Source organism: Hyperoodon ampullatus, assembly GCF_949752795.1.
Source record: "Hyperoodon ampullatus genome assembly, chromosome: 2".
Classification (NCBI taxonomy): Eukaryota; Metazoa; Chordata; class Mammalia; order Artiodactyla; family Ziphiidae; genus Hyperoodon; species Hyperoodon ampullatus.
In genome coordinates, this window is record NC_136915.1 from 5,464,166 (window position 1) to 5,488,499 (window position 24,334).

Here is a 24,334-nt window from a genome sequence, read left to right on the forward strand (position 1 = left end):
AGCCCTGGGATGTGACCCTCCCTCCCAGCATATCACGGCCCCCAAACTCAAAGCTCAACCCAGGGACCCCCCCAAGGGACCCCCAGAGCCTGATCCAAAAGCACCAGGAGTTTGTACAACACAGATGACTACAGACAAAGTTGATTGCTTTCTTGATTAGTGGTTAAAGGGAATGGATTTGATACGCTGCGTCGTGAGATAGTGTGCAATTAATCCCCGATTGGCTTAATGATGACACTGTCTTGAGGACTGGAAATGGGCAGAAGTGGTCCAGCGTGAGGGCAGTGGTGACGATGGGAACTGGCCAGAGAGCCTGGGAGCAGGACAGGGCCATGGGTGGTTTGGGGTTGTGAGGTACGTGGGCACACGATGAGGCAGCCCAGCACGCCACATGCCTGCTGCTCGGAGCATCTGCAAGTTCAGGCCTCCCCTGCTCTGTCCACCTGAGCCAGCAGGCATGGCTCTGTGATGCAGAACCCAGCCTGAGTGGATGGACCCCACTCTGGGCCTCTCCACGTGACTCCAACGCCGTCCCTGTGCGGAGGATGTGGAGATCACTGTGGCCAGCCCAGATCCAGCACCAGATCTCAGAAACTTACTGCTTTCTGTGTGTCTCCCCTTGGGAGCCTTACGAGCTCCTCAGAAATCTGAAATCAGCCCGTCGCGGCCAGGCTGCTGCACCGCCAGAGTTTCCTGTGTGTGGGATCACTGTATACCTGTGTACCTGTCTGCACAGCCAGGAGCTGGGTGTCATCCTCACCCCTGCCAGTGTTTCGATTTCTCTGCTGCTGCCGCCTCTGCTCCCAGCGTGCCTCCTGGACTCAGGACTGGACCTGATGCCCCCGCCCTCCCCGACCCTGGTCCCTGGCCACACGGCTGCCACAGTGAGCTTCAGAACGCAGATGTTCCTTTGTTCCCAGCCGCCCCAGGGTGAAGCCAATGTCCTTGCTGTAGTCCCTGTGGCCTCTTGTGATCTGACCCACTTTGTCTCCCCAGAACTTGCCTCTCGCCACGCCCCCGTGCAGTGGACACTCCAGTCCATCCCAATGTCCTTATGGGTCCTCAAGCCCAGCCCACTGTGTCTCACCTCCTGTCCCCACGTGCATTTCCTGAAGCTGGAAATACTCTCTTTCACTCTTCCCTTTCAGCCGTGCTCCCCTGAAAGCCCCTGTAGCTTCCCCTGAACCCTCTCTCACCTGCTGTCCTGGGCAGCCCAGCACAGGCATCAGCTCTCGACCCTCACAACCACCCAGAAGACAGAAAAAGGACAGTGCCCGTTTTGCAGCCGGACAGGACAAGGGCCCTCCCAGCTGGTGAACAGCAGGTCTCCCACTTCAAGCAGGATCCCCCGCTCAGAAATCCTCCCTTGCTGACTCTAGCTCACCAAGACTGGGCGCCAGAAGCCAACTTCCAGACAAGGGAACCCGGCTACCCAACACCTGTCAGTTTTCCCTGAAACTGAAGCTCAACCCTTTAAGCACTAAACGTGGAGCCATTTTTCAGGATGGTTTTCTAGTCTTGTTTTAGAAAGACTTGAGCCTTCAGAGTTCCCCAAGCAGAAATTAAACATGTGCTGTCTCTGGATCCTTCCCTGTACCAGGCTGTAGAGACTGGTGTCCTGAGGGTACTGGGTGGGGGAACTGGGGGCCCCCTTCATTCAAAGGTCCTGCCTGCCAGGAGCCCCCGTCCAGGGAATACAGATGGACAAGTGAGCCACGGGGTGACCAGCACGCTGGGCCAGGCAGCGTGGGAAGGGTCCAGTGCCCTCGGGCTTCTTGTGTACTTGGGGCTACCTGGGGCCCACTCTCATCAGGGGTACCTCTCTCCCACCTTCCTAAGATTGTGGATCTCATCTGTGGAGACCAGAGACATCGGATCACCAGGGTGTTTACAGTAAATATCTAAAAATAGACTAACAAGTTCTGAGTGAGGCCCCGAGGGTTCCTCTAATTAAAATGCATGAGCCTTGATGCAGAAACAGCGATTTTTCTTTTTAACATCATTCTGTTTATTGGATGGTTCTGGGGTGGGGAGGGTGCCTGAGAGAGGGGTGCTGGGGCGTCTTGGGGGAGAACGGGCTGTGCTTTCTTCCTGGGCTCTCACAGGAGGGACACGCAGTAGGTGTTCGGTAAAGTCTCGGTGACTCCTTAGTACGAGGTTCAAGGTTGCCGCAGCCCAACACAGATAGATACGCGTTGGATGAAGGGAGAGATGGTGCTGCAAATCAACCGTGTTCTTTTCAAGTTCAAGAACAAGCGGTAGAAAGAGAAAGAGACAGGTGAAGCAGGGCATTCACGGCAAACTCTCGAGAGGGACGAGCGCTGAGAAAGAGCAGATGGGAAGACTTTACTTCAAAGAGAGCGAGAGAATTCCTCTCTCAACAGTTTGTCTCCCTCCATCGGGCTCACTGCATGAGTGAAAGCGAGGAGGCTGCCCATGAGAACACCCAAATTACAAAGGAAAAGGGCTTATGTAAGTTGCGGGTGGGTTGCTCGTCCGTTGCAACCAAACGCTCACAGAAAATGTCCAAACACGAGTCTCCTTTGGCAAGAAGGAATGGCTATCAGTTTTTTGTTTTTGTTTTTTAAAGAAAGAAACACACAGTTTATTGAAAACCAGAAAAGTCAGGAAAGAATATTGCCTTCTTAATAATAAATACATTTCGTGGGCAAGAATTGCAAGGGAGTCGTTTAAATTAATTTCTGCTTTGTTTGTTTGGTTTGTAAGGGCTTAAGTCCCAGCTGACAGCAATCTGTAAGGTTTCTAACATCTTGGAAATCTGATTTTCTTGCAGCCAGAATCCCACAGTCCAAAATGATTTCTCTTTCAACTCTGTTAATCAGACAGGCAAGGCTCAAATGGACTCCTAGTCAAACCAAATTGCACTTGGTCTTTTTGGGAGTGTGAAACATATCTGATGAAAGCTGTAAAGGCAGAGCTGCCGGCCATTTCTCTCTGCAGAATTGGTGTCGGTGTTGGGGGACTACAGTGAGAGGGGAAGGGAAGACTTTGCGCATCCTTCATCCTCCGAAGCTCTGTGGTCCTGCCTTCTCTTTTTGCCCCACCCCTTCTGGAACGTGTGCTTTGGGAAGCTAGGGGAACTCCGAGGAAAATAGAAGGAGCTCATTCTAGTTTGGAATTGGAGGCTCCAAAAGAAAAGGCCAAGGGCTTCCCTGGTGGCGCAGTGGTTGAGAGTCCACCTGCCGATGCAGGGGACACGGGTTCGTGCCCCGGTCCGGGAAGATCCCACTGCTGCGGAGCGGCTGGGCCCGTGAGCCATGGCCGCTGAGCCTGCGCGTCCAGAGCCTGTGCTCCGCAACGGGAGAGGCCACAACAGTGAGAGGCCCGCATACGGCAAAAAAAAAAAAAAAAAAAAAAAAAGAAAAGGCCAAATCTCCTCCCACTCAGACTCTGAGCGTTCAGTTTCAGGAAGGACACTTAGCCCCTTTTTGTCACCCCTGCCGGCAGGCAAGCCCCCACGGTGCCCAGCGTACGGTGTGCTCCCCTGACTTGTCCCACCGGTCAGCTCCACCCTCCTGGATCTAAGTGACAAGCTCCATGAGAGCTGTCCCTCCTCATGTCCCCTCTACATGCTGTTCCTGAACTTAAATCCTCACCCACCTTCTTCTCCAAGCTGGCTCTAGCTGGTTTCTAAAACCAAATCCATCTGTAAAAGATGCAGGTTTATACTTGGAACAAACACAAATGTGACTAGAAAACTGTAAATAAAACCCAGCCAGTCGGGGTGTGCACAAAGGGCCCCAAGCTCTGGAAGTCAGTCCTAGGAAGTGCTGCTCCTCCCTGGCCCACCAGCCTTGGAGCTCCTACCAGCCAGGGCTGCCAGGGACGGCTCTCGGCTGGGAAAGGTCTGGAGTGTGTGTGTGCACTTGAATCAATTCCATCCGTCCCCATACACCAAGGGGTCTTAACCCAGGCTCTATGCATGAACGTCAGGGTAAACCCCAGCCCCTCAAACGATAGGCAAAATGTATACATATGTGCATTTCTGTGGCCCCTGGCTTTTCTGGGTTCCCACGTGCCCCCATGGCCCTCATAAGGGTGAGCACCCCAGCTGTCCATCCACGTTTGCCCACTGGTGTTTCCCAGCTGTGCTTCCTAGGTGTGTCCCAGACCTTAGCCTTGGTCCTGGAGCCGGATGTGGAGGCGCCCGCGCCTCGGTCTCCCTGGGTGGTGGCAGCGTCCGCGGCCCTCTCTTGCCCCTCCTCTGTTGCGCTGTCTTCCTCCCTCCCTTCCCTCTTTCCAACTGAATTCTCGTTTTTCCTCTCTCCCTAGTGCTTGTACGGCTGCTATGTCCATTCCTCCATCATCCCCACCTTCCACCGGAGGTGCTACTGGCTCCTTCAGGTAGGTGGCTGGGACTGGATTCTTCTTCCGTCTCTGGTGCTGGGGAAGGGGCTGCGGAGGGAGCTGAGTGGGGTGGGGCTCCTACGTGCAGCGGTCCCAGGCCCAGGCGCCCTGGCCAGCTTTCCTAGGGATCTCGGCGTGTGGCGCTGAGGCCAGCTTCGGGGCCGGCCCGGTGTGATGTCAGAGGCCAGCAAGGGGAGGAAGCCTGGTGGGGGGCGTCCTTGTCCGCCGCATGAGGATAACGTCCCGCCAGCTGCTTCCAGGGTGCCTCAGTTTCCTCTGATTGAGGACAGGAAAAAGGCTGGGTGGGCAACCTGCCCCTGACTGAGAAAAGCCTTTGCACGGAAAACCGCAGGTGGGTTAGTCGTCAGCACATGTGGAAAATCAGCTCCCAGAGTCATGCCAGTTGTAGCTGGATAGATTGGGATGGTTGTTGGGAGACCAGGAGCTCCTGGCTCAGAGGGAAGGAGCTCTGTAATCGATTTGTGATGTCTGCTGTGGAGCAGGATGGAGAAAGGGGTGGAGGAGCCACCCAGTCGCCAAAGCTCCAAGGGAGGCCTGGCTCCCAGATCTGTGTCCATGGCACTGGTGCACAGCCCCGAGGCCGCCCAGCCAAGAGCCGACCGGTTGTGTTTGTGGTCGTCTTGCTTGTGGAAGGTGTTGCTGTGAGTGGGAAGGTCTGAGGGGTCTGCCCAGCGAGCCTGGACCTGGGTCCTTTCCGAAGCTCGACCTCTGATTTGCAGCTGCGCTCTGTAGAACACATCCCCGGGGGGTCCCGGCAGCATCACCCCAACTTCTTCCTACGGCCTCTGCCCAGGAACTGCTGCCTCTGGCCTTTTCCCCCAGAGGTCTCACTTTCTGCATCCACGTTAGCCTGGGCCCCGGGGATCTGGGGATCTCCGTGACCTGGGAGACGCGGTTGGGAGGGGTCCAGCCGATGGGAAAGCAAGCCCCCCGCCAATGCTCATGGCGCGTGTTCTGAGAGAAGAGAGCTGCACATGCCATGGAGTGCAGAAGGGCCGCTGGTCCCGGGGAAGGTGGCCTGGAAGGTGTCTGCTGGGCACAGGGCTGCCTCAGTGTCCACACCTAGACCAGGCCCTCTGTCCATCAACTCGTCCTCATCTCCCCCAGCCAACCCCCCGCCCCCGCCGCCATACATTTCCGTTCCCCTTAGTCCCCAGAAATAACTGTCTGTGGTTCAACGAGTTCATTGACGGGCGGCACCTGAGACCGTCAGACGAGGTGCTGATGTGCAGACACGGCTTCCCCAGCACCTTGCCCGTTACAGTCTCCCGGGTCTGTCCCCCTCAGAGGTTGGCATGGTAACACCTGCCTTTCTACTTGCTCAGCCCTGCGTCCTTGTGAAGGGGACCTTCTGTATAATCCTGGGATGCTGCTTTCCAGGTCTTGTTAACAAGAATGGACCCGAGGCATTTTGCCATTTGGTGAAGGGTCTTCTCGGTGGCTGCAGGGGGCGGGAGTGGGCTCCTCCTTGCCAGCAGAGATCTGGTGCCGTTAGAACATGTCCCTGTGTCTCCAGGGTCGCGCTCTGGCTGCCAGAGAAACGCTGTCACCTCAAGCAGCCCTTGTGAGCTCCTTCCTTCCTGGGCCTCCATCCCCCCAGGTCCCACGTGGGTGTTTTCAGCTTCTGGGTCCCATCAGAGCACCTCTTTGCTGTGCTCTCTCCGCCCGGCCTGGCTGCTACCCTCCTGAGGGAGCCACACCCCCGCGGCCAGCTTCCTGCCAGCTCAGCCCTCTGGCAGCCCCAGCTGTCTGCTCTCCAAGGCTGCTTCCTCTCTCTCCTCCAGACCCCTCTCCCACCCCCACGCCTCCATTCCCTCAGGCTCCTGTGGCTTTCAGTAGATCTCCTTCCCCGGACTCAGACGCCACCAGGCCGCCTTGGAGTCTGAGCCGATTGCTCCCCAAACTGGATTCCACTCACTCAGGCCCCTTGAGCCAGGTCCCTCTTAGCCTGGGCTGCCCTTGCCTTGTTTCTGGGGCCACGCAAGGAGTGGGGGGCCGCTGCTCCTCTGCCCAGCCCTCCCCTCCCTGGTGCTCCGATCCTGGCCACTGCGTGCTGGAGACATACCTGGGGTGACTCGTGTGCGTCTGGGTTTGTTACCTTCCACCTGGCGGGGAACCCGAGTCTCCCCAAAGGCCAGGATCACAGATCTGGTTTCTCCAGGGCTAATCTGAGTCTTTATCTTCTCTCAGGGTCCCTGGGAAGTTGTCTCTCCACCCCCGCCTCTGTGTCCCTGAGTTTCTGTGAGCAGGTGACAAAGCGGGAAGGTACACAGGCGGGGGGGCTCCTGCTTCCGGGTCAGCTCTGGGCAGGAGGAGGTTAAGGAGAAAAGTCAAGGCAATTAGCGCATCGCAAGTCCCGCCCGGAAGCCTGGAGCTCCAGGGCCAGCCACCTGCTCTGGGCAATTTGTTCTGATGCTAATTACAACACCGGGATAAGACAGCGTGGCCAGGTTTAATTTCTCTGATATTAAATAGGCAAGAAGCCATGAGACACGGGCCCAGGTGGAAATTGGCCCAAGTTTGTCTCTGACACCAATTACCAAGAAAAAGGCTTGGGGTGGGAGTGGAAGTGTCAGGGCACTGTGACGGGGTGAGAGCCGAGGAAGAGGCAACTCGGGTGCCAACCAGGCAACAAAGAAGCCAGCGTGTCCCCTAAGCGTGACACGCTGCTGACCAAGGGCGCACTGGGTGGCCACGCCCCTCACAGCCCACCGCCCAGGCTAGTGGGCTGGCGGGGACAGGGGGAGCCCCCTGAAAGGAAGGGGGCTGGGAGGAGGAGAGGGAGGGAGGGCGGGCTTCTGGATAAAAGAGAGTTTCTTCTGGGAGCAGCCCCTCCCGTCCAGCCACTGCGGTCCCAGCAGAGCGGAGCGGCCGTCTCCTTCCTCTGTAATCCCAAGGCCACTTAGCACAGCAGGGACCCTGCCCACACAGACCTGGCTTTCCTCTCCAACCACACTGTAAGCTCCCCAAGGGAGCCACCTGCCTCCCTCCGTCTCCCCTGAGGGCCCAGCACAGAGCCTCAGCCAGATCGGGAGGGGCCGGCACCACCCCCCCGGCCCTGCCCCTGCTGCACAGGACAGGGGAGGGGCCGGCGCACTTAGCTTCTGAGTAACCTGACTGTGCGGGTAGGTGCCACCTCCCTCTCTCTTTCTCTCTCTATCTCGCTAATAAGTCTTTTATCCGGATGTGAGCCGGCAGACACTGAGGGACCAGAGCCTTCCCCTAGGGTGGAGGGACTGAAGCCCGTTCAGCCCATGGCACCTAAGGTCATTGCCGTGCCCCGTGGGCACCACGTGGTCACCTGCACGGGCAGCATCTCAAGACCCCAGAGGACCTGAGCTCAGGCTGCTTCTACGGGGCCTTTGGGGAATCGGCCCTGGGGCCTTGAGAAGCCCCCGCTGCCAGCCAGCATGCAGCTTCTCTCCTTACGTCAGCAGCACCACTGAGGGCTCTGTGTGTCACGGCTGGCAGGGCCCTTAGAGGCTGCCCCAAGCTCAGCTGCTGCATCTCCTAGATAGACGCTGAGGCCCAGAGAGGGCAGGGTCGGGCCCAGGGTCACCCAGCCGGTCAGCGATGGAGCCGGGCTGGGATCAGGCTTCCCGGCTCCTTCCTGCCTCTGCCTCCCGCGGCCTTGACCATGGTTAGCACTGCGTGCTCCCAGGCCCTGAGCCTTGCTGGGGCCGTGGAGGTGCAGCCTCTTCTGCAGGCTGGGCCGCTCCAACGCTGGGCCAGACAGCCAGGGTCCTCGGCCTCCGTCTCTGCCAGCGTGGCCTCTCCTCTTTGGGATTTTCTAGTGCTTTGGCTCAGGCCTTCCTGCCTCCTTTCGTGACCCCTTTTGGGCCCCACAGTCCCTCCTTCTGTGCATTCCTCCCCCTACCCGCTCCCCCAGGAGGACAAGCCCCCATGTCAGGCCAGACTTGCCAGCAGATTCTGTATGGCTCATTTGGAAACTATTTCTGCTTCTAATGAGTGTTTTTCTTTTTGCCCTTGTCCTCTAAAATGCTTAATGAATGTTTTCCATGCTCAAGTGAAGCAGGGGGTGTGTCCCTGTGTGTCTGCCACCGCCATTCATTCGGGGCTGCGTGTCTGTTGAGACCAGCTCTCAGGGGCAGAGGCAGCGCGGGCTGCTCCCTGGACCACCCCGCAGCCCACACACAGGCCTGCAGGCCCCTGACTGCTGCTGTGCAAATACAGGGACCCTGGGGCTTTGGGGGGACCCTGGGACTGGGGGCTCCTGGATCACTGAGAGTGGCAAGCGTTTGGGTTCCAAGTTCTGGCACCCGGCCACCCCGGGTACTGACTCTGGGCCAGGCAGTGCACCAGCCGTGCAGCCACGGAGGGGCAGCTGCCTTTCAACCCCACACTCTGCCTCCCGCCTGACCTTGAGCTTTGCCAGCCCAGGACCCCCAGGAGCAGTGGGTGCAGGGAGCTCGTCTCCACCAAGTGCCACGGTACAGAGGCAGCGCAGAAGAGTGCAGGGGTGGCGGGCGTAGAGCCAGCTTCCCAAGGGGGCTCACTCCAGACTGTGCTGGCCCCCCAAAGCTCCCCACCCTGGAGTGGACGGAGGCTTCAGCCAGAGGACTCGCTGCCTTCCAGGGCAGGAGGGAGACCCCAGTGTTGCTCGGGCAGAGCCCAGGCTCCCCTGACAAGTGCCTGTGAGAGCCACACTTCCTCACCTGGCTGGCGAGGCCTGGGGGGTCGAGCTGAGGCTCTAAATCCCTTTGTTGGATTGTGGGCCCCCAGCTGGCCTTTCACCCTCAGCGTGGTCAACTTCTGCCCACCCCGTCCTGAGAGCAGGCTTTCCCGAGGCAGAAATACCAGGACTGGGGGAGCGTCCCCCCGAGCAGGGCCCCTGGGAGGAGGGCATTTCTCCTGCCAGGAAGAGGGGACTTAAAGGGCAGCTGCTGCGGGGAGGCAGTGGCCCAAGACCTCCCAGGGTTAGCGCTAGGGTTAGGGTTAGGGCTAGGGTTAGGGTTAGGGCTAGGGTTAGGGTTAGGGTTAGGTTTAGGGTTAGCGCTAGGGTTACGGTTAGGTTTAGTGTTAGGTCTACAGTTAGGGTTAGATTTAGGGTTAGGGCTATGCTTAGGTTTCGGGTTTGGTCTAGGCTTAGGGTTAGGTTTAGGGTTACGTCTAGGGTTAGGGTTAGGTTTAGGGTTAGCGCTAGGGTTACGGTTAGGTTTAGTGTTAGTTCTTCGGTTAGAGTTAGGTTTAGGGTTAGGGCTAGGCTTAGGTTTAAGGTTTGGTCTAGGCTTAGGGTTAGGTCTAGGGTTAGGTCTAGGGTTAGGGTTAGGTCTAGGGTTAGGGCTAGGCTTAGGGTTAGGTTTAGGGTTAGGTCTAGGGTTAGGGTTAAGTTTAGGGTTAGAGCTAGGGCCGTGGTTCGTTTTAGGGTTTGGGTTAGGGTTAGGGTGATGGGTCTTGAATGTCTTATACAGTCCAGTGGGCCCCAGAGAAGGCCTTTTGCACACCTCTGCGGCCATCGTAGCGAACGGTCCAGTTTCAGCTTCTGCCCCAGAGACAGGCCTGGACCCCAGCCTGTCCTGAGGGAGCCCCACCTTCCTTCAGGGCCCTCTTCTGCCACCAGTGCCCCTGGGGCCTCCTCACCTCTGAACAAGGCCTTAGCCTCCCCAAAGGCAGCTGAGCTGCACCATATTCATCCGCAGTGTGCAGGGAGTGAGCAGGCTGTGGGCTTAGGGCCTCCCCTCCCACCTGGGACTATGGCATCAGATGAGCCTGGGGCGTTTCCCAACACCACACCCACAGGACCTCAGCATATGGTTCAGTCCATCGACACCAGACCTGTCTGTGGACGTAAGGGCCTCTCTCTGAGCCAAGTGCCTCTGAGGCTCCCCAGGAAAGCCTCCGATCTCATCACTTCCCTCAAGTAGCAACGTTGGGGTGAGGTGGGGTGGTGGGAGTTCTAGGCAGAGGGAACCCCCGGCCCCTGCAGCATGGCCCAGAGGCCACCATTCCAGCTCCAACCCGGAGCAGTCAGTGGACGGATGTTTGGGATGGTGTTTGTTTGAACCTCTTATAATAGTGGGATTGGGGTCACACAGGGAAACATTCATTAGCTGTTTGACTCTGGGCATTTGAGCTCATTTCCCTGAGTCTCAGTTTCCTCATCAGTAGAATGGTTATGAGAATGGCGTGGACTGCACAGGACTGTTGTGAGAATTCCCTATAAATGAAACACAGAGCAGATGACAATGGAGCCCAGCTCGTGGCCCACGGCAAGCACTCCATAGATGATGGACAGCTCGACGCCATCAGTACCAGTTTGGACCTATAAGGGGACATCCTGACGCCCCCAGGGAGCCCTGTGGTCCCCACCTCGCACCTTCCCTTCGTCTCTCACAGCGCCCCCACCAAAAGCGGGGACGGTCAGGCCACCTCTGCTCCTTCCTGCCACCCTCCTCTGCAGTGGGGACACCGTCATGGCTGTAAATGTCCCTTGTGCCCACTCCCCACCCAAAATGACTTGAAATCTATCTGGGGAATGATCGGCTCTTTTGCAACCCATGTGCCCCCCCACCCCCGCATCGTCCCCCTCACTCTATCTGGAAGCGTGGCGCCACCTGGGACCAAGCCCTGCAGCCCTGAGCATGGCCTGCAGGTGAGCTGGGTCACCAGACGAGACCAGCATCCCCAGCGGGGCAGCTGGAAGAGGGCGTCTGCACTCACCCCTCGTCTCCAGGCTCATCCTAATGGGGGCACGTCTCCACTCGGGGTGAGCTGGGCTCCAGCAGGAGGCCAGCCCTGAGACGTGGGAGACAGTCTCTCCCCCACCTTTTTCCTTCCTTTCTTTCTCTCTCTTTCATCTTTTTTTTTTAATGGAGGATATTATAGCTTTATAAAAAATACTTGAGGCTTCTTGCTCAGTAAGGGTTTTTGTGTTCCATCGGGGTGAAATTGAAGTGTCCAGGAAATAAAGCATCCCAGAGCCCACCCTGTACGTGGGCCCTCGAACGACGCCTCACAGGCTTAGAGTGACAGAGGCGCTGCGGTCAGGCTGACTCTCTGTCCCAAACGGGGCATTTTGACCCACGTGGTTCAGGTAACAGAAGCGAGCTGGTGCCTGAGGAGTCCCTGGCCCCTGGGCCTGGGTTGGTGGGGAGGGGAACATGCCCCAGGCCAGCCGGCCCCTCTGTGCTCCATCCTGCAGACCCCATAAGGAGGATGTGGCAGATGCCACGTACAGGCTGGGCTGAGGCCGAGGGTGCAAGGCTCGGGGACACCACAGCCCTGGCACTGGGTGGCCCTTGGCAGTTGGTGGGGACTCCAGGTCCAGCTCTTTTGGTTCTCACAGCTGCCCTGGGAGGGAGTCAGGACTGGGCAAATTTGCCCTGACTTTTTCAAAAGAGGAAAACGAGGGTCGAGGAGAACGTGGGACCCCCAAAGACTAGGGTAAGCAGGGCCCGGTCCAGGCCCTTTAAAGACACACGGCCCCATCCTCTGGAGCTCACAGGCCACAGTGCCCGGGCCGAGGGGCACGGGCGGGGCAGGGAGCAGAGATGAGAAGGGGGAGTGGCTGACGGGTCCTGGATGTGTTAACCTCTGGGGGTCGGTGCCCATGTCAAGAAGGACAAGAGAGTCTGACGCTGCATCTCTGTTCCACACCCTTGGCTGTCCTTCCCCAGCTGACAGTGAGCTCTCTCTAGCCCACCGGGGACTGGGCAGCACAGAGAAGGGAGCCTCCAGGCCCAGAGCATTTGGGGAGAACTCCTGTGTGGAGAGGCAGGTGAAGGACCCTGTGGCGCCAAAGTCATTTCTGACCCTGAATTTATGTGCCTAGTAGGTGATACCGGAAGCCCATCAATGCAATGAGTCCAGAGAAGTAGACATAGAGTGGGCTGGGTGGTCAAGGGAGGCTTCCTGGAGGAGGAGGTGAGCTCAAGGGTGGAAGAATGGGGCGGGGATGTTCTTCCATACCCTTTCTGACACGTGGCAGGCCTGGGCCACAGTGTACAGTGACAAGAATGTGTGGGACCCCAGGTCCACAGACCAGGCACAGGGCTGTCTGAGAAGAAGGCCTCAGGACAGGTGTCCCAGGCCCTGGTGCCAGTCAAGTGACTTGGAGGGGACGTAAGGGGAGAACGTGCACCCCACCTCTGCTTGGGCCCAGGAGGAGAGACCAGGAGAGATGGGGCCGGCTGACCAGAGGCTGCACATTCATCACTGCTGTGAAAGCCTCTCCAGGCTGAAGGGAGAGCAGTGGCCTTTCACCCTTATCATGATTATTACCAGTAGCAGTAACAATAGCCATTGTAAGTCAGGGCTGCCATGGCCCAGCAAGCGACTGTGTTGTCAGCTAATTATGGAGATGGACAGAATCTGGAAAGAAGTGCAGGGGGCCAGGGATACGAGGACAGGGTTCCAGAAGGGGTGTTGGAGGACAGGTGAGTGGGGGGTGCTGGGTAGAGCAGGGCAGAGACCATGCAAAATGGAGCACGGCTGCGGGACCGGTAATTAGACCAGAGCCTCAGCTCATAAGCCGCCAGGAGGCTTTTTACACGCAGAGACAGGAGCAGACAAGCAGCAAGTGGTGAAGGCCTCTTGCGACGGAGAAGGCGCGTGTGGGAATGAATTGTGGTCTCCGACAGATCTCTCTGGAGCTGCCTCCTTGTTCCGGTTTTATTCTATCTAGCAGCTTCCACTTCTTTCTCCATTTAATGTGCCTTGAAGAACGTGATGGGAAGATAAGGTAGACGCTAGGAATTTACGGCACTATGCAAAAAATTGCTCAATTCCATTAAGATTTCAGGATCTTTGCCAAGGCTGTGCAGCAAAGCCGATATTATTTCCTTCTTAGACATCTTTGCTTGATTGCAATTTACGATGCCAAAGCCTCTGCTGTACCACCTTAAGCCTCCAGAAAATATATCCCCCCAAAGCGGCCGTTATCCTCTCTAAGGAAAGTCACTGGGCATTTTCCAGAAGCTTCTCTCATCCTGGTCCCCTCCTCGGGGACAGGGGCGTGCCCAGGTGGTTGGCCTTTGCACCTGGTCACCTTGCAGGGGGAGCAACCCAGAAAGTCCCTGTGATCAGGTCTCAGCTACTTGACCTTCACCCTGCAAATCGCAGCTGCCTGTGCTCTTGGAGCCCTGTGGGGAAGTGGGATGCCTTGCCCCTACCTTGTGGACGAGGGGGTTCCTGAGTATGGGGGAGAACTTGTAGCCACCGGACAGGCTTCCCGCTGGCTACGTGCTGGGACCCCTGGACCCGTGGTCCTTCCAGGCCCACAGTTTGGATTTGAACTCAGCTCTGCCTTCTCCTAGCCACGTGACTGTGTCAAGTGAATTAACCTCTGCGAATCTTATGTCTGTGTCTATAAAATAGGCATGAAATACCTCCCTCTGGGGGTCACTGGGAAGATGAACTGAGCCAATGCCCACAGAGATCTTGGGTCATGCTTGGCCCTAGTCAATGGTGGCTGGCTCATCCCTCTGTTGTGACCATTTCCAGCCATTTTTGCTCCAGGGGATTGAGTGGGTGGGTATAATTGGGGAGGGGGGTCCCCTGGGAATGTCCCATCCAGACCACCTTTCAATTGGCAAATTACTCATCTAACAGATGCGACCATGTGATGGCAAACCCGGTTCCCTAAGTTACTCTGCGTCTCTGCTCGGTTAGTGAGAAGCAACCTCCACATTCCAGCTGTCTGTCTGCTGCAGCCCTTTCCCCAGGGCCCCCTCGGCTCCCTGCCCCGCTGGGACTGACTGCTGTCTATCCTGGCCCATCCTGCAAACCCTCTGTCCTTCCCTTAGAGGACGGGGCTGCCCGGGCCAGGCTGGGAGACAGAGGAAGAACGAAGCTGCACGAGTTGCAGTTCCTTAGAGATGGAAATTATTAATTAGTCTTAGTATCCAGACCTTGTCAGCCTCTTAATCCTTCCGTCTGCAGAGGGGTTTCTGCCTCCATGGTGTGTGTTGTCAGCTTGGCTAGGCGATTGCTTTTAATATAAAGGTGGAACAATGGGCGATACAGTTTGGTTACTATCTTTATTTATCAAGCCAAACAATTCCTGCTCACCTTCGACAGAACACCCTTCAAAGACAGGGAGAAGGCAAAAGCGGCTTAATTTCCCTTCTAGATGGCTTATAGTGTGGGCTTTTGTTTAATTATCCTTTTCATGTAATCTTCAGCTGACATTCTGTCCTGGATATCCTAATCTTCTTTGGAGCAAAGGGGAAAGTGTGGTTTCCAAAGCAAAAGACAAAAGTTTGCTTCAAGGAAACACTTCCTATTTTGCTTCTGAAGGAGCTCAAAGGGCCAAGAATGAAATTCAGGTGTCCTTTGGTAGAGTGAAATGGAAAATGCGAGTCTTTGGTGACAAGCTCCATGTGTGGACATCAGCACTCGCTTAGGCCTCTGGGGACACCCAGCTCGTGAAGTTGGCCTGCTTGGGGGTGCTGTAGACTCTGGTCCCCCGACGTGACATCATAACTGCTTTTACCACCGTTACTATTTCGGTGGCTCCGGGATGCAGGTATTCCCAGGTGAGACACATCACACACCCCAGACTCACTACAAATAGTTTTAGCTAGACAGGTATACGTAGATGTGCACAGGTGTACACAGGTGAACACAGGTATACATAGGTGTGCGTAGGTGAATACAGGTATGCACAGGTGTTCACAGGTAAACATAGGTGAACACAGGTGTGCACAGGTGAATGCAGGTGTACACAGGTGAATGCAGGTATACATAGGTGTGCACAGGTGTGCACAGTAGAACACAGGTATACACACGTGTGCACAGGTGAACACAGGTATACACAGGTGAACAAGGTGTGCACAGGTGTACACAGGTGAATACAGGTATGCAGAGGTGAACACAGGTGTGCACAGGTGAATACAGGTGTACACAGGTGAATGCAAGTATACTTAGGTGTGCACAGGTGTACACAGAACACAGGTATACACACGTGTGCACAGGTGAACACAGGTATACACAGGTGAACAAGGTGTGCACAGGTGTACACAGGTGAATACAGGTATGCGGAGGTGAACACAGGTGTGCACAGGTGAATACAGGTATGCAGAGGTGAACACAGGTGTGCACAGGTGTGCACAAGTAAATGCAGGTACACACAGACATCACTGCTCCTCTCACCTCCCCCTCAGTTCATCTGCTTTCTTCCCAGGAAAGCGTCTGGGGGTCCTGAAGGAGACTTCTTGCCAGGCCACCCCACCCCCCAAACGGACAGGACTTCCTGGGAGCTTTCCCCTCTCCTTTTCCGGACACACCAGTGTCCCCCTTGGATATGTGTCTGGTTGTCCTCACCCCTTGCCCACCTCCCATTCTTCCCTCACCCCTCACCTCCAGCTTTCCTCTTCATCCCCTGCGCCATGATGGGGCTCTCTCCAGTTCACCGGTGACCTCTGCGTTGCAAAACGCAAAGGTCACCTCACTGCCACCCTCAGTTTTCGGACCTCCCAGCAGCACTTACCAAGGTTGGGCATCCCCTCTTTCTGGAATGTTCTCTTCTCCTGCTGCTGGCTATCTCCCTCACTGCTCGTTCTTTATAGATCTCACCCCTGTTCCTCAAGCCCTAGATCTTGGAATGTCCCTGAGCTTCCTAGGCCTTCCCTTCTCTGTCTTCACCGTCTCCTTGGGTCCTCTCACCTGGGCCCACAGTTTCACATGCCAGTTTTATGCCAACGACTCCCACACATACAGCTGTACCCTGACCTCACCAGTCAGCGCCTTACTTTTAAACTCAGCCCTCTGTGCAGGGGCCCCTCCTGACGCCCCACCTCATTTCCCCTCTCTCTCCTGCAAACCACTCTGCCCCCCAACAAACGTTGGGTTATCAAATGTTTAAGATAAACGGAAAAGCTGAGAGAGTTTTACAAGCACCCTCTACCAACCACCCAGACTCTCTCAACATTTTGCTAGATTGTTTTATCACTTACACGTCCATCTCTCCAGAAATCCGACTTACTTGTTTTTCATGCATTTCAAACTAAGTTGCAGACCACAGTACACCTCCCCCAACACGTACTGGAGCAGAGAACGCATGTCGGCAACCAGAGTTCAATATTTAAAGTGCAATTCTTTTCTTCTGCTTTGAAAATGTACACACAACGAAACAGTTGGATGCACAAATGTTAACATACTAGTTGATGAGTTTCCATCGATACGCGCAGCAACAGAACCCAAGCCCGCATGGAGATTTAGACTATTACCATCACCCCAGAAAGCTCCCTCCTGTCGTTTCCCAGTCGGTCCCCACACCCATGTCCCAGAGGTTACCATTGTCCTGTTTTGTCCACCATGGATTAGTTTTTCCTGTTCTAGAACTTCATACAAATGGAATCATCCAGCAAGTACTCTGTTTTTCTTTACTTTTTTTTTTTTAATTTAGGCTGCGCCAGGTCTTGGTTGTGGCGTGCAGGATCTTCGCTGTGGCGTGTTTAGTTGCGGCATATGGGCTTCCTAGTTGCGGTTTGTGGACTCTTAGTTACGGCATGCATGTGGGATCTAGTTCCCCGACCAGGGATTGAGCCCAGGCCCCCTGCACTGGGAGGGTGGAGTCCTACCCACCAGACCATCAGGGAGGTCCCCCAGCAAGTACTCTTGGGTGAGGCTTCTTTCACACAGCGAAATCTCTTGTGCTTCGTCCACCCTGTTGCGACATCAACTGTGTTATTTATTCATTGTCTATCCTCCTGCCCCACCCCCATCCTTCAGAAGTAAGCTCCTCAAGGGCAGGGGCATTATGTTGTGTTTGGAGCCTAGAACCATGCCTGGCGCCGGAGTCCATGTTTGTTGGGTGGGTGTGAATAGACTTTATGCACATCCAGAAGGCAGGCTTCAGGGCTGGGTCCCCGTTTCCTGGGGATGATCCCAGACCCTCCCATGGCTGTGCCCAGGCCTCAGAACTTGGTAAAGAGATGAGGGCGGTTGGGATCTTCCGACAGCGCACCCCTCTCCTTCCTCCGCGCCATCCCTCCTGAAGGCTCGCTCTTTACACCGGCCTTAGTTTAGAGAGTACTCCCTGGAAGGGTTATCCCGGGGGCATGAGACTTGAGAATTCCGTGGGAGGTTAGCTTAGAGGATGGAGAGGGAAATCCAGAGCAGAAAGGTTTGTTGATCCTGAGTTGCTAAAAAATTTCTTAACTTGAAGACAGAGTTCTCAGAAAAAGGCTGTCTGTTGCAAAGAAATTAGCTCCCGTGGGTCTAGTTTTGCCTTCTCTGCTGTTTGCCTGCTGCTGGAGGGCCGGGGTTTCAGGAGACCCTGGGGGGCATCCTCAACTCAGGCCCCTTGTCTGGGTTAAAGTCTGAGGGAAGGGGGCAGGACACAGCTGCTCCGGGAGCCCACGTCCCTCTGTCACCGAGGTGATCTGATCATAGACAACGTACGTACCGGTACTTTAATCCATTTACATTTAAGGTAATGATCGATGTGTATGCTCTTATTGACGTTTTGTTCATTGTTCTGGATTTGTTTTTGTAGGTCTTTTTTTTTCTTTTCCTCTTTCGTTCTCTTCTCTTGTGATTTGATGTGTATCTTTAGTGTTGTGTTTGGATTCCTTTTTCTTTTTTGTGTGTATATCTGTCATAGATTTTTTCATCTGTGGTTACCACGAGGTTTTGATATAGCCATCTATCTATCTATCTATCTATCTATCTATATACACATGATTGTTTTACGATGCTGGTCTCTTAATTTCAAATGCATTGCAAACATCCTGCACTTGTACTGTCCTTCTCTCACGATGACTGGTTTTGATATCATACCTGTGTGGATGTATCGCCAAGGCCCACTTCCAGTCATCCCAGGGGGAAATATAAGCCCTGCTGGCTTATCAGGGTGCATCTGACAGCCCAAGAGGGCTTTGCTGTTCTGAAGTGGAGCCAACCCCATGGCAGCTGCAAGGTGTCAGCTCCGCCTTAGGCTTGGCCCAGCCCCTTACAGGTAGTAAGTACTCACTTAGTCATGGGCTGAAACATCGCAGACCCTGGCACCTGCTTCAGGCCTGACCAAGCAGAAGAGAGAAGGCCCAGCCACTCAAGACCCTGGACTTGGTGTACCAGGGCCACCACCAGCTCATTTGAGAGATATGACGCAGGGTCCGTGCTACCCCCATGTCCCTAGTCCTGGGCCAGGCGTGTGCGAGAGGTGGGTGAGCACTGGGCTGGTGGGTGCCTGCACCAGGGCCCAGCCTTCTGCCTGTAGGGAGGCACTGGAGGGTCCCTTCCCCCTGGTGGACAAGGCCACCAGGCTCCCCAGGAGGCCAAGCCTCTGCCCCAGGGAGGCCTGAAAGGGCCTCTCTGCCAGTCGCCCAGCTTTGAAGCAGCTATAAAGGCCAGGGGCTTGGTGGTCATGCTGACCTGGGTTCTAACCCTGTTTCTTTTTTTTTTTTTTTTTTTGATTTTATTGAAGTATAGTTGATTTACAGTGTTGTGTTAATTTCTCTTATACAGCAAAGTGATTCAGTTATACATATATATATATATATATATATATATATATATATATATATATATATATATACATACATTCTTTTTCATATTCTTTTCCATTATGGTTTATCACAGGATAGTGAATATAGTTCCCTGTGCTACACATTAGGACCTTGTTGTTTATCCATTCTGTATATGATGGTTTGCGTCTGCTAACCCCGGACTCCCACTGCATCCCTCCCCCATGCCTCCTCCCCCTTGGCACCCATAAGTCTGTTCTCTACGTCTGTGAGTCTCTCTAACCCTGTTTCTGAAGCCACGTGGAGCTGTGACTTGGGCCACACCTTGGGTCACAGAACCCATAACCTGGGGCTCAGTTTCCTCACTGAAAAGTGGTTCAGTGCTGTCGTAAGGATGCAGAGATTCTGTAGTGCTTTGTATTGGGTCCATCACAGGCCAGCGCTCAGCGAATTGTGGTTATTGTTACCACAGCTGTTACAAACCCAGTGCTCACCCAACAGAGCCCCGGCCTTGGGTCCTTCCCTCCATGACCCTCTGCCTCGGCCATGCCCCTGTCTCTGGCATTCACAGCCGAAACCCTTTGCTGAGCCCGGGTCCACGCTCCCCGTGGAACGTGCCTGTCCCAGCTCACTCCAGCAGAGTCCCCAGAGCTGCCCGGACCTGGATCCAGATCCTTCCGTTGCCTCTAGGAAGCTAAGGTTGAGAAGTCCTGCCCCAAGATCTCCCCCGCACCCTGAAGCTCAGCCCCACCCTTTCCGGGCCAGTCCCTCCCTGCCCGGGACTGAGCCCCTAGCCCTTGTGTGCCTGCATCCACAGCTGCAGTCTGCTGTGTGTCACCCACGTCTCCTGCCCCATCACGCCCCCTCTCTCTGGGGCGTGTCAGAGCAGTCAGCTCCACCGTCCCAGGGGAGGGGGGGAACCAGGCTCACCCCTGACGGGCATCACCATGCTGACAGCCCCAGAGATGCTTCCTGACACACTGCTGCTCCCTGCTTCCTGGGAGCAGCTGCCTTTGGCGGTGGCCGGGGAGATGAGAGGGGCTGGAGCCAGGCCCAGGGATGAATGGCGTGGCACCTCCTCAGCCAGTCCTGGCTCCTGAAAAGTTAAGCAGTATGGACAGTGCGGGGCAGAGAGCTGCAGCAGACGGAGGGTCCCTGGGGGCTGGAGGCTGGACAGGCACTGAGCTCAGCCTCAGTGGCAGGATCCCGGGTCGCTGGGACCCTGTGAGACTCTGAGCGGCCGGGTGGAGAGGGGTCCAGGGGAGTGACCCTGACTCTGCAGGAGGGGCTCCCCAGGCACCAGGCCAGGCCCCTCTCAGCTTGGGAGGTTTCAGCTTCACTGGGAGCAGAGCCCTAAAGGCCTCAGAGACCAGCTGGCCCCACCCCTTTGTCTGTATAGGAAAGCGGTTACCCAGGGAGGTTGGAAGATTTACCTCGGGGCACCTGAGTGACGGGAGGAGCTGGGCTTGAACCCTGCTTCCCGACGGCCAGGCCACGCCTCTTTCTGGGACACCCCTTTACGTGGAGACTATGGGTGACCCACAGCCTTTTAACATTCCAGGCCGCTTCCCAGGCCACCCAGGCATGCAACTCAGTCGCCAGCCGTTGGTGTCTGATCAGAGGATGCAGGCTCACAGCATCAGCCTGAGTCGAGCTTAATTAGATCAAAGACCATTCTGCTGCCGGAAACAGGTCGCGTCTTCAGACCCAGAAATGATGTTGGCGTATAATCCCTGTTTGGCATGATGATCGCCTCTTTGGGAAAGAGACACACAGATGCTCCCTCAGTTGGTGTGGCCGATTGGGAGATGGCCAGATTTTGTAGGTGTTGAGATGTTGTCCCATAATGCAGTGGTGTGCTGGTAAATGTTTAACAACCAGTTCCCGGGGGCGGGCATGGGGGCAGCAGGGCACAAAAACAGATTCCTCATGGGTAACATTTGCCAGTTTCCATGGTGTAAATACTCCTACTGTAGCCGATCTCAGGATTCCTATTTGATGTCCATTGGTTACAACATTCTTGAAAATTTAACAAGCAGCTCTCACAAGCCGGCTCAGCACACCACTGTCACCTCAGTGTAGCACAGACACGGGAACCGAAGCCCATGTCCCACGTCCCAGGACCTGTTTGGGCCTCCCCAGTCCTTGCCCACGACGAAGGCTCATGCCTTGTGGAGTAAAAGACAGAGGTTCCCACTTGAGTTTCCACGGGGACAAGTTAGCTGCCACCATGGAGATTTCTGAGGCCAAAGGACATCTTCCTTGGGCATCTGAGACCTGCTTCCAGGGTGGTCTCTGTCCCCTTTGTGTCTGTCACAGCTCCCCAGACCTTCCAATGGAATGCCAACCCAAGACTCCAGGCTACCCTGTCCCCCCCGCCCCCAGGCCTGGGATGACTCAAGTGGACCTTTCATCAGGGTAATGTCAATGCTGCCCTTGGGTCCCACTTTCATGGTTAAAGTTGCTTGCTCCCCAGGGCTCCACCTCCCAAGGCACCGTCCTGCTCTCAAGATCTTGCTTCTCTCACTCGAGGCAGGAGCAGGGGCTTCCCTGCCTGCCTTCCCAGCACGCCCAGGCTATGAGTTCGAATCCCAGCTCTGCCGGTACTCCCCTGGGGAGTAGCCTAACCTCTCCGTGCCTCAGTTTCCTCACCTGCACAATGGAGATGATAATAGTACCTGCCTCTGGAGGTTGTTGGGAGGAAAAAAAAGCCCCAACATGCATGAAGCACTCAGCATGATGTGTGGCACGTAGTACATGCTCAATAAAGAGGAATCTGTGGTAGCAATGACCGCGCTGTGACGCACAGCCACCTGCGCCTCCATGTATTCCCCACTTCCTGTAGCAAATGCACAAGGCCCCTCGGCAATTACCACCTGCTCTTCAGTCTCTTCGGGTTAACCCATGGAGCAAACCAGTTGTGGTGACCAAGCGGGGACTAGGAGGGCAGCACTCTATGGGGTAATAAACCACTTGAGGTGGAGCCACGACCCCCGAGCTCGGGGGCCAGGATAAGCCATCTCAGAGTTTTAAGGCCAAAAGAGACATCAGTGATACTCATCCTGTTTTTACTTAAAATGTTAGCATTTGTCTCAGAGTGATGAGTGTTTTGGGCGCCTTCTTAAATTTTAACCCGAGGCGCGTGACCCATCCATTGCCTCACCCTAGTTCCACTGGGGACCAGCCTGTGCTCGCAAGGATTGCTATTGGGGTGACTTGAGAAAACTTGTGAGAAGAAACTGCATTCAGATGCCAGTGCTAGAGCGGCCCAGAGGATAGGGCAGGTGTCCGAGCCTTGGCTGAGGGACAAGGAGGGAAGGACCATAGAGAATGTCCCCAAAGCTGCACTTTCCAGGGCATGCGGAGCCAGTGCCCCAGCATGGGGAACCCAGGCGCCTGGTCTGTCCTCAGTCCTGTTAGTTGCCTCCCATTGGGGCCCTTTGCTGCGATTCAGCTGGGCTCTTCTCAGTTGTCCATACATCACAGTTCTGCTCCCAGACCCGTCTCAAGGCCTCTGACCTATTTCCCAGAGCCGTGCTCCCTTTCTCTTACCTCCCCACACTTCCCCCAGGGAGATCAAACCACAGCAACCTGCCTTTTCTTCGGGGATCTGCCCAGCCACCATCTGACTCTCTCTAGGCAGTCATGGTTCAACCTGGCCCAGGTGACCAGAGCCTTTCCGCAGACAGATCTGGAGATCCACAGCCATGTGGAGGCTGGGCCCAAGTGCTGGGCGTGCCCCTGCTAGCCTGGGGTACAGGCTGGGGTGGGTGCAGACCCTGGTCTCCAGCACTCACTCCAAAGAGTTCGAATCACCCCCCAGCTTCACGCTTCAAGCCTCGGGGACAAAGGGACCCGGGGAGAGGGGTGGAACCAGAAACTGCAACTTGGCCTTGTCCACCCAACCTTTCTGCCCATCTCATCACACAGACACACACACATACACGCACACTTATACACAGATGCATGCACACACATACACACAGACACACGGATACACAGAGACACACACATACACAGATACACACACACACCGATGCACGGATACACACGCACACCCAGAGATGCTTCACCCCCTGAGAAGGACCAGCCTGCAGGTGTAGCACCCTGACCTCATCTCTACCGAGCGTGGGAAAGGAGGCACCCAGGTCCTGCCTCAAAGACCAAAATGCTCCACGAAACGAGAGTTTTCTCTGAGGTTTTTATACATTATGTATTAACACGCAGGCTACGCTTCTCTCAGAAACTGGCTTGAAAGGCTGGTATGGGTGTGGGGGGGTGCGGTTTGCAAGCGGAGCCGCGGCCGCCCTGTGTGAACGTGACCCCGCCGCGTTCTCTGTGTGACCCGAGTTGGCAGCAGCCTGCGCAGGGCCACATGGAAGATGCACGGGGCAAGCAAAGCGGACACAGCGCTGCTGCCGCTGCGGCTCTGACCACCCAAGCTGGGGGGGGCGGATCCAGCAGCCACCAGAGGCAGGCGCAGGGAAAGTGCTGTGAAGGGTCAAAAGCCCACCGCATTTACAAAATCAGGCCGAGGGAGGGCTGTTGCTCCGAGAGCCCCGGGGAAGGACGAGGGCCGGCAGCTGCGGGGAAGCTGGTCCCACCTGCGGCTGCAGAGGGTCCTCTGGGGCATCACTCTGGTCCCTGACCTGATGCTCAGCTGTCTCCCTCCGGGGCCATTAAAGGACACAGCCAATAAGAGGCGAGCGTCTTGGGCAGGAGAACCTCCCTCTTTGCCAGCCCTCAGGAGCATCTGTGGAGGTGCAGAGTCTGCAGAGTTGTTGAGGGGGGAGACATTGGGGTGGGGGGCAGTGACACGCCCCTCCTTTCTCCTTCTTGCCCCATGAAGCACAGGAATGCCCTCTGAGGATGGAAAACAGAGGCCCGGAGGGGCCGGACCCGCCCAGTGTCCCACAGCTCCTCCCTGCGGCTAGGCAAAGCCTAGACCCATGTGCCTTCCCCTGGACAGGCCACCTTGGCCAAGCCACCGAGGACCTGTGCCTCCTCTCGGGAAGAGGACCGGAAAAGAAAAAGCTGTCAGCTCCTTGCTAGGCCTGCCTGGGGCCTCTGCCCAGGTCCGGATGGCTTTTGTTTCCCTAAGCGGCGTTCTGCACTGTCCTACCATAGATCCCGCGAGCCTCTCCTGCCTCTGCCCGGACAGAAGCCAGAAAACGGTTCCCAGCTGAACGTGGGCTCTCCAGTCCACAAACCCGAGAGCTCCTGTGAGCGTGTCAAGGCCGGGTCCCCGAGAGTGGTGGCTCTCAACAGCCACACTCACAGCCTGAAGGCCAGGGGTTAGAGGTCATGGTCCAGAGTAGACCTCACTGGCCCAAACCCCAGGGCAGGGGCCTCCCCTGGGACCCCATGGCACCCCCGTCCCCTTCCTGACACTTGCCCGGCACTATTGGTACAGCCTCATAAGGACTGTGTCTAGGTGACTAAGGGGACCCCAGGAACGTTGGTCCTGGAGATTCCCTCACACGTGTGGCCAGCTCTCCTCACCTCTGGGGTTGCTG

At 56.0% G+C, this 24,334-nt stretch overlaps 1 protein-coding gene across 1 annotated transcript in view; it reads left to right on the forward strand.

Annotated features, from left to right (window-relative positions):
* Nucleotides 1–24,334, forward strand: part of CAMTA1 (calmodulin binding transcription activator 1) — a gene marked incomplete at its 3' end in the record, with an annotated part of 904,685 nt that overhangs the window by 641,794 nt on the left and 238,557 nt on the right. The window contains 1 exon segment of the mRNA XM_079696990.1: nucleotides 4,294–4,365. Within this exon segment, the coding sequence (XP_079553116.1) occupies nucleotides 4,294–4,365 (72 nt within the window).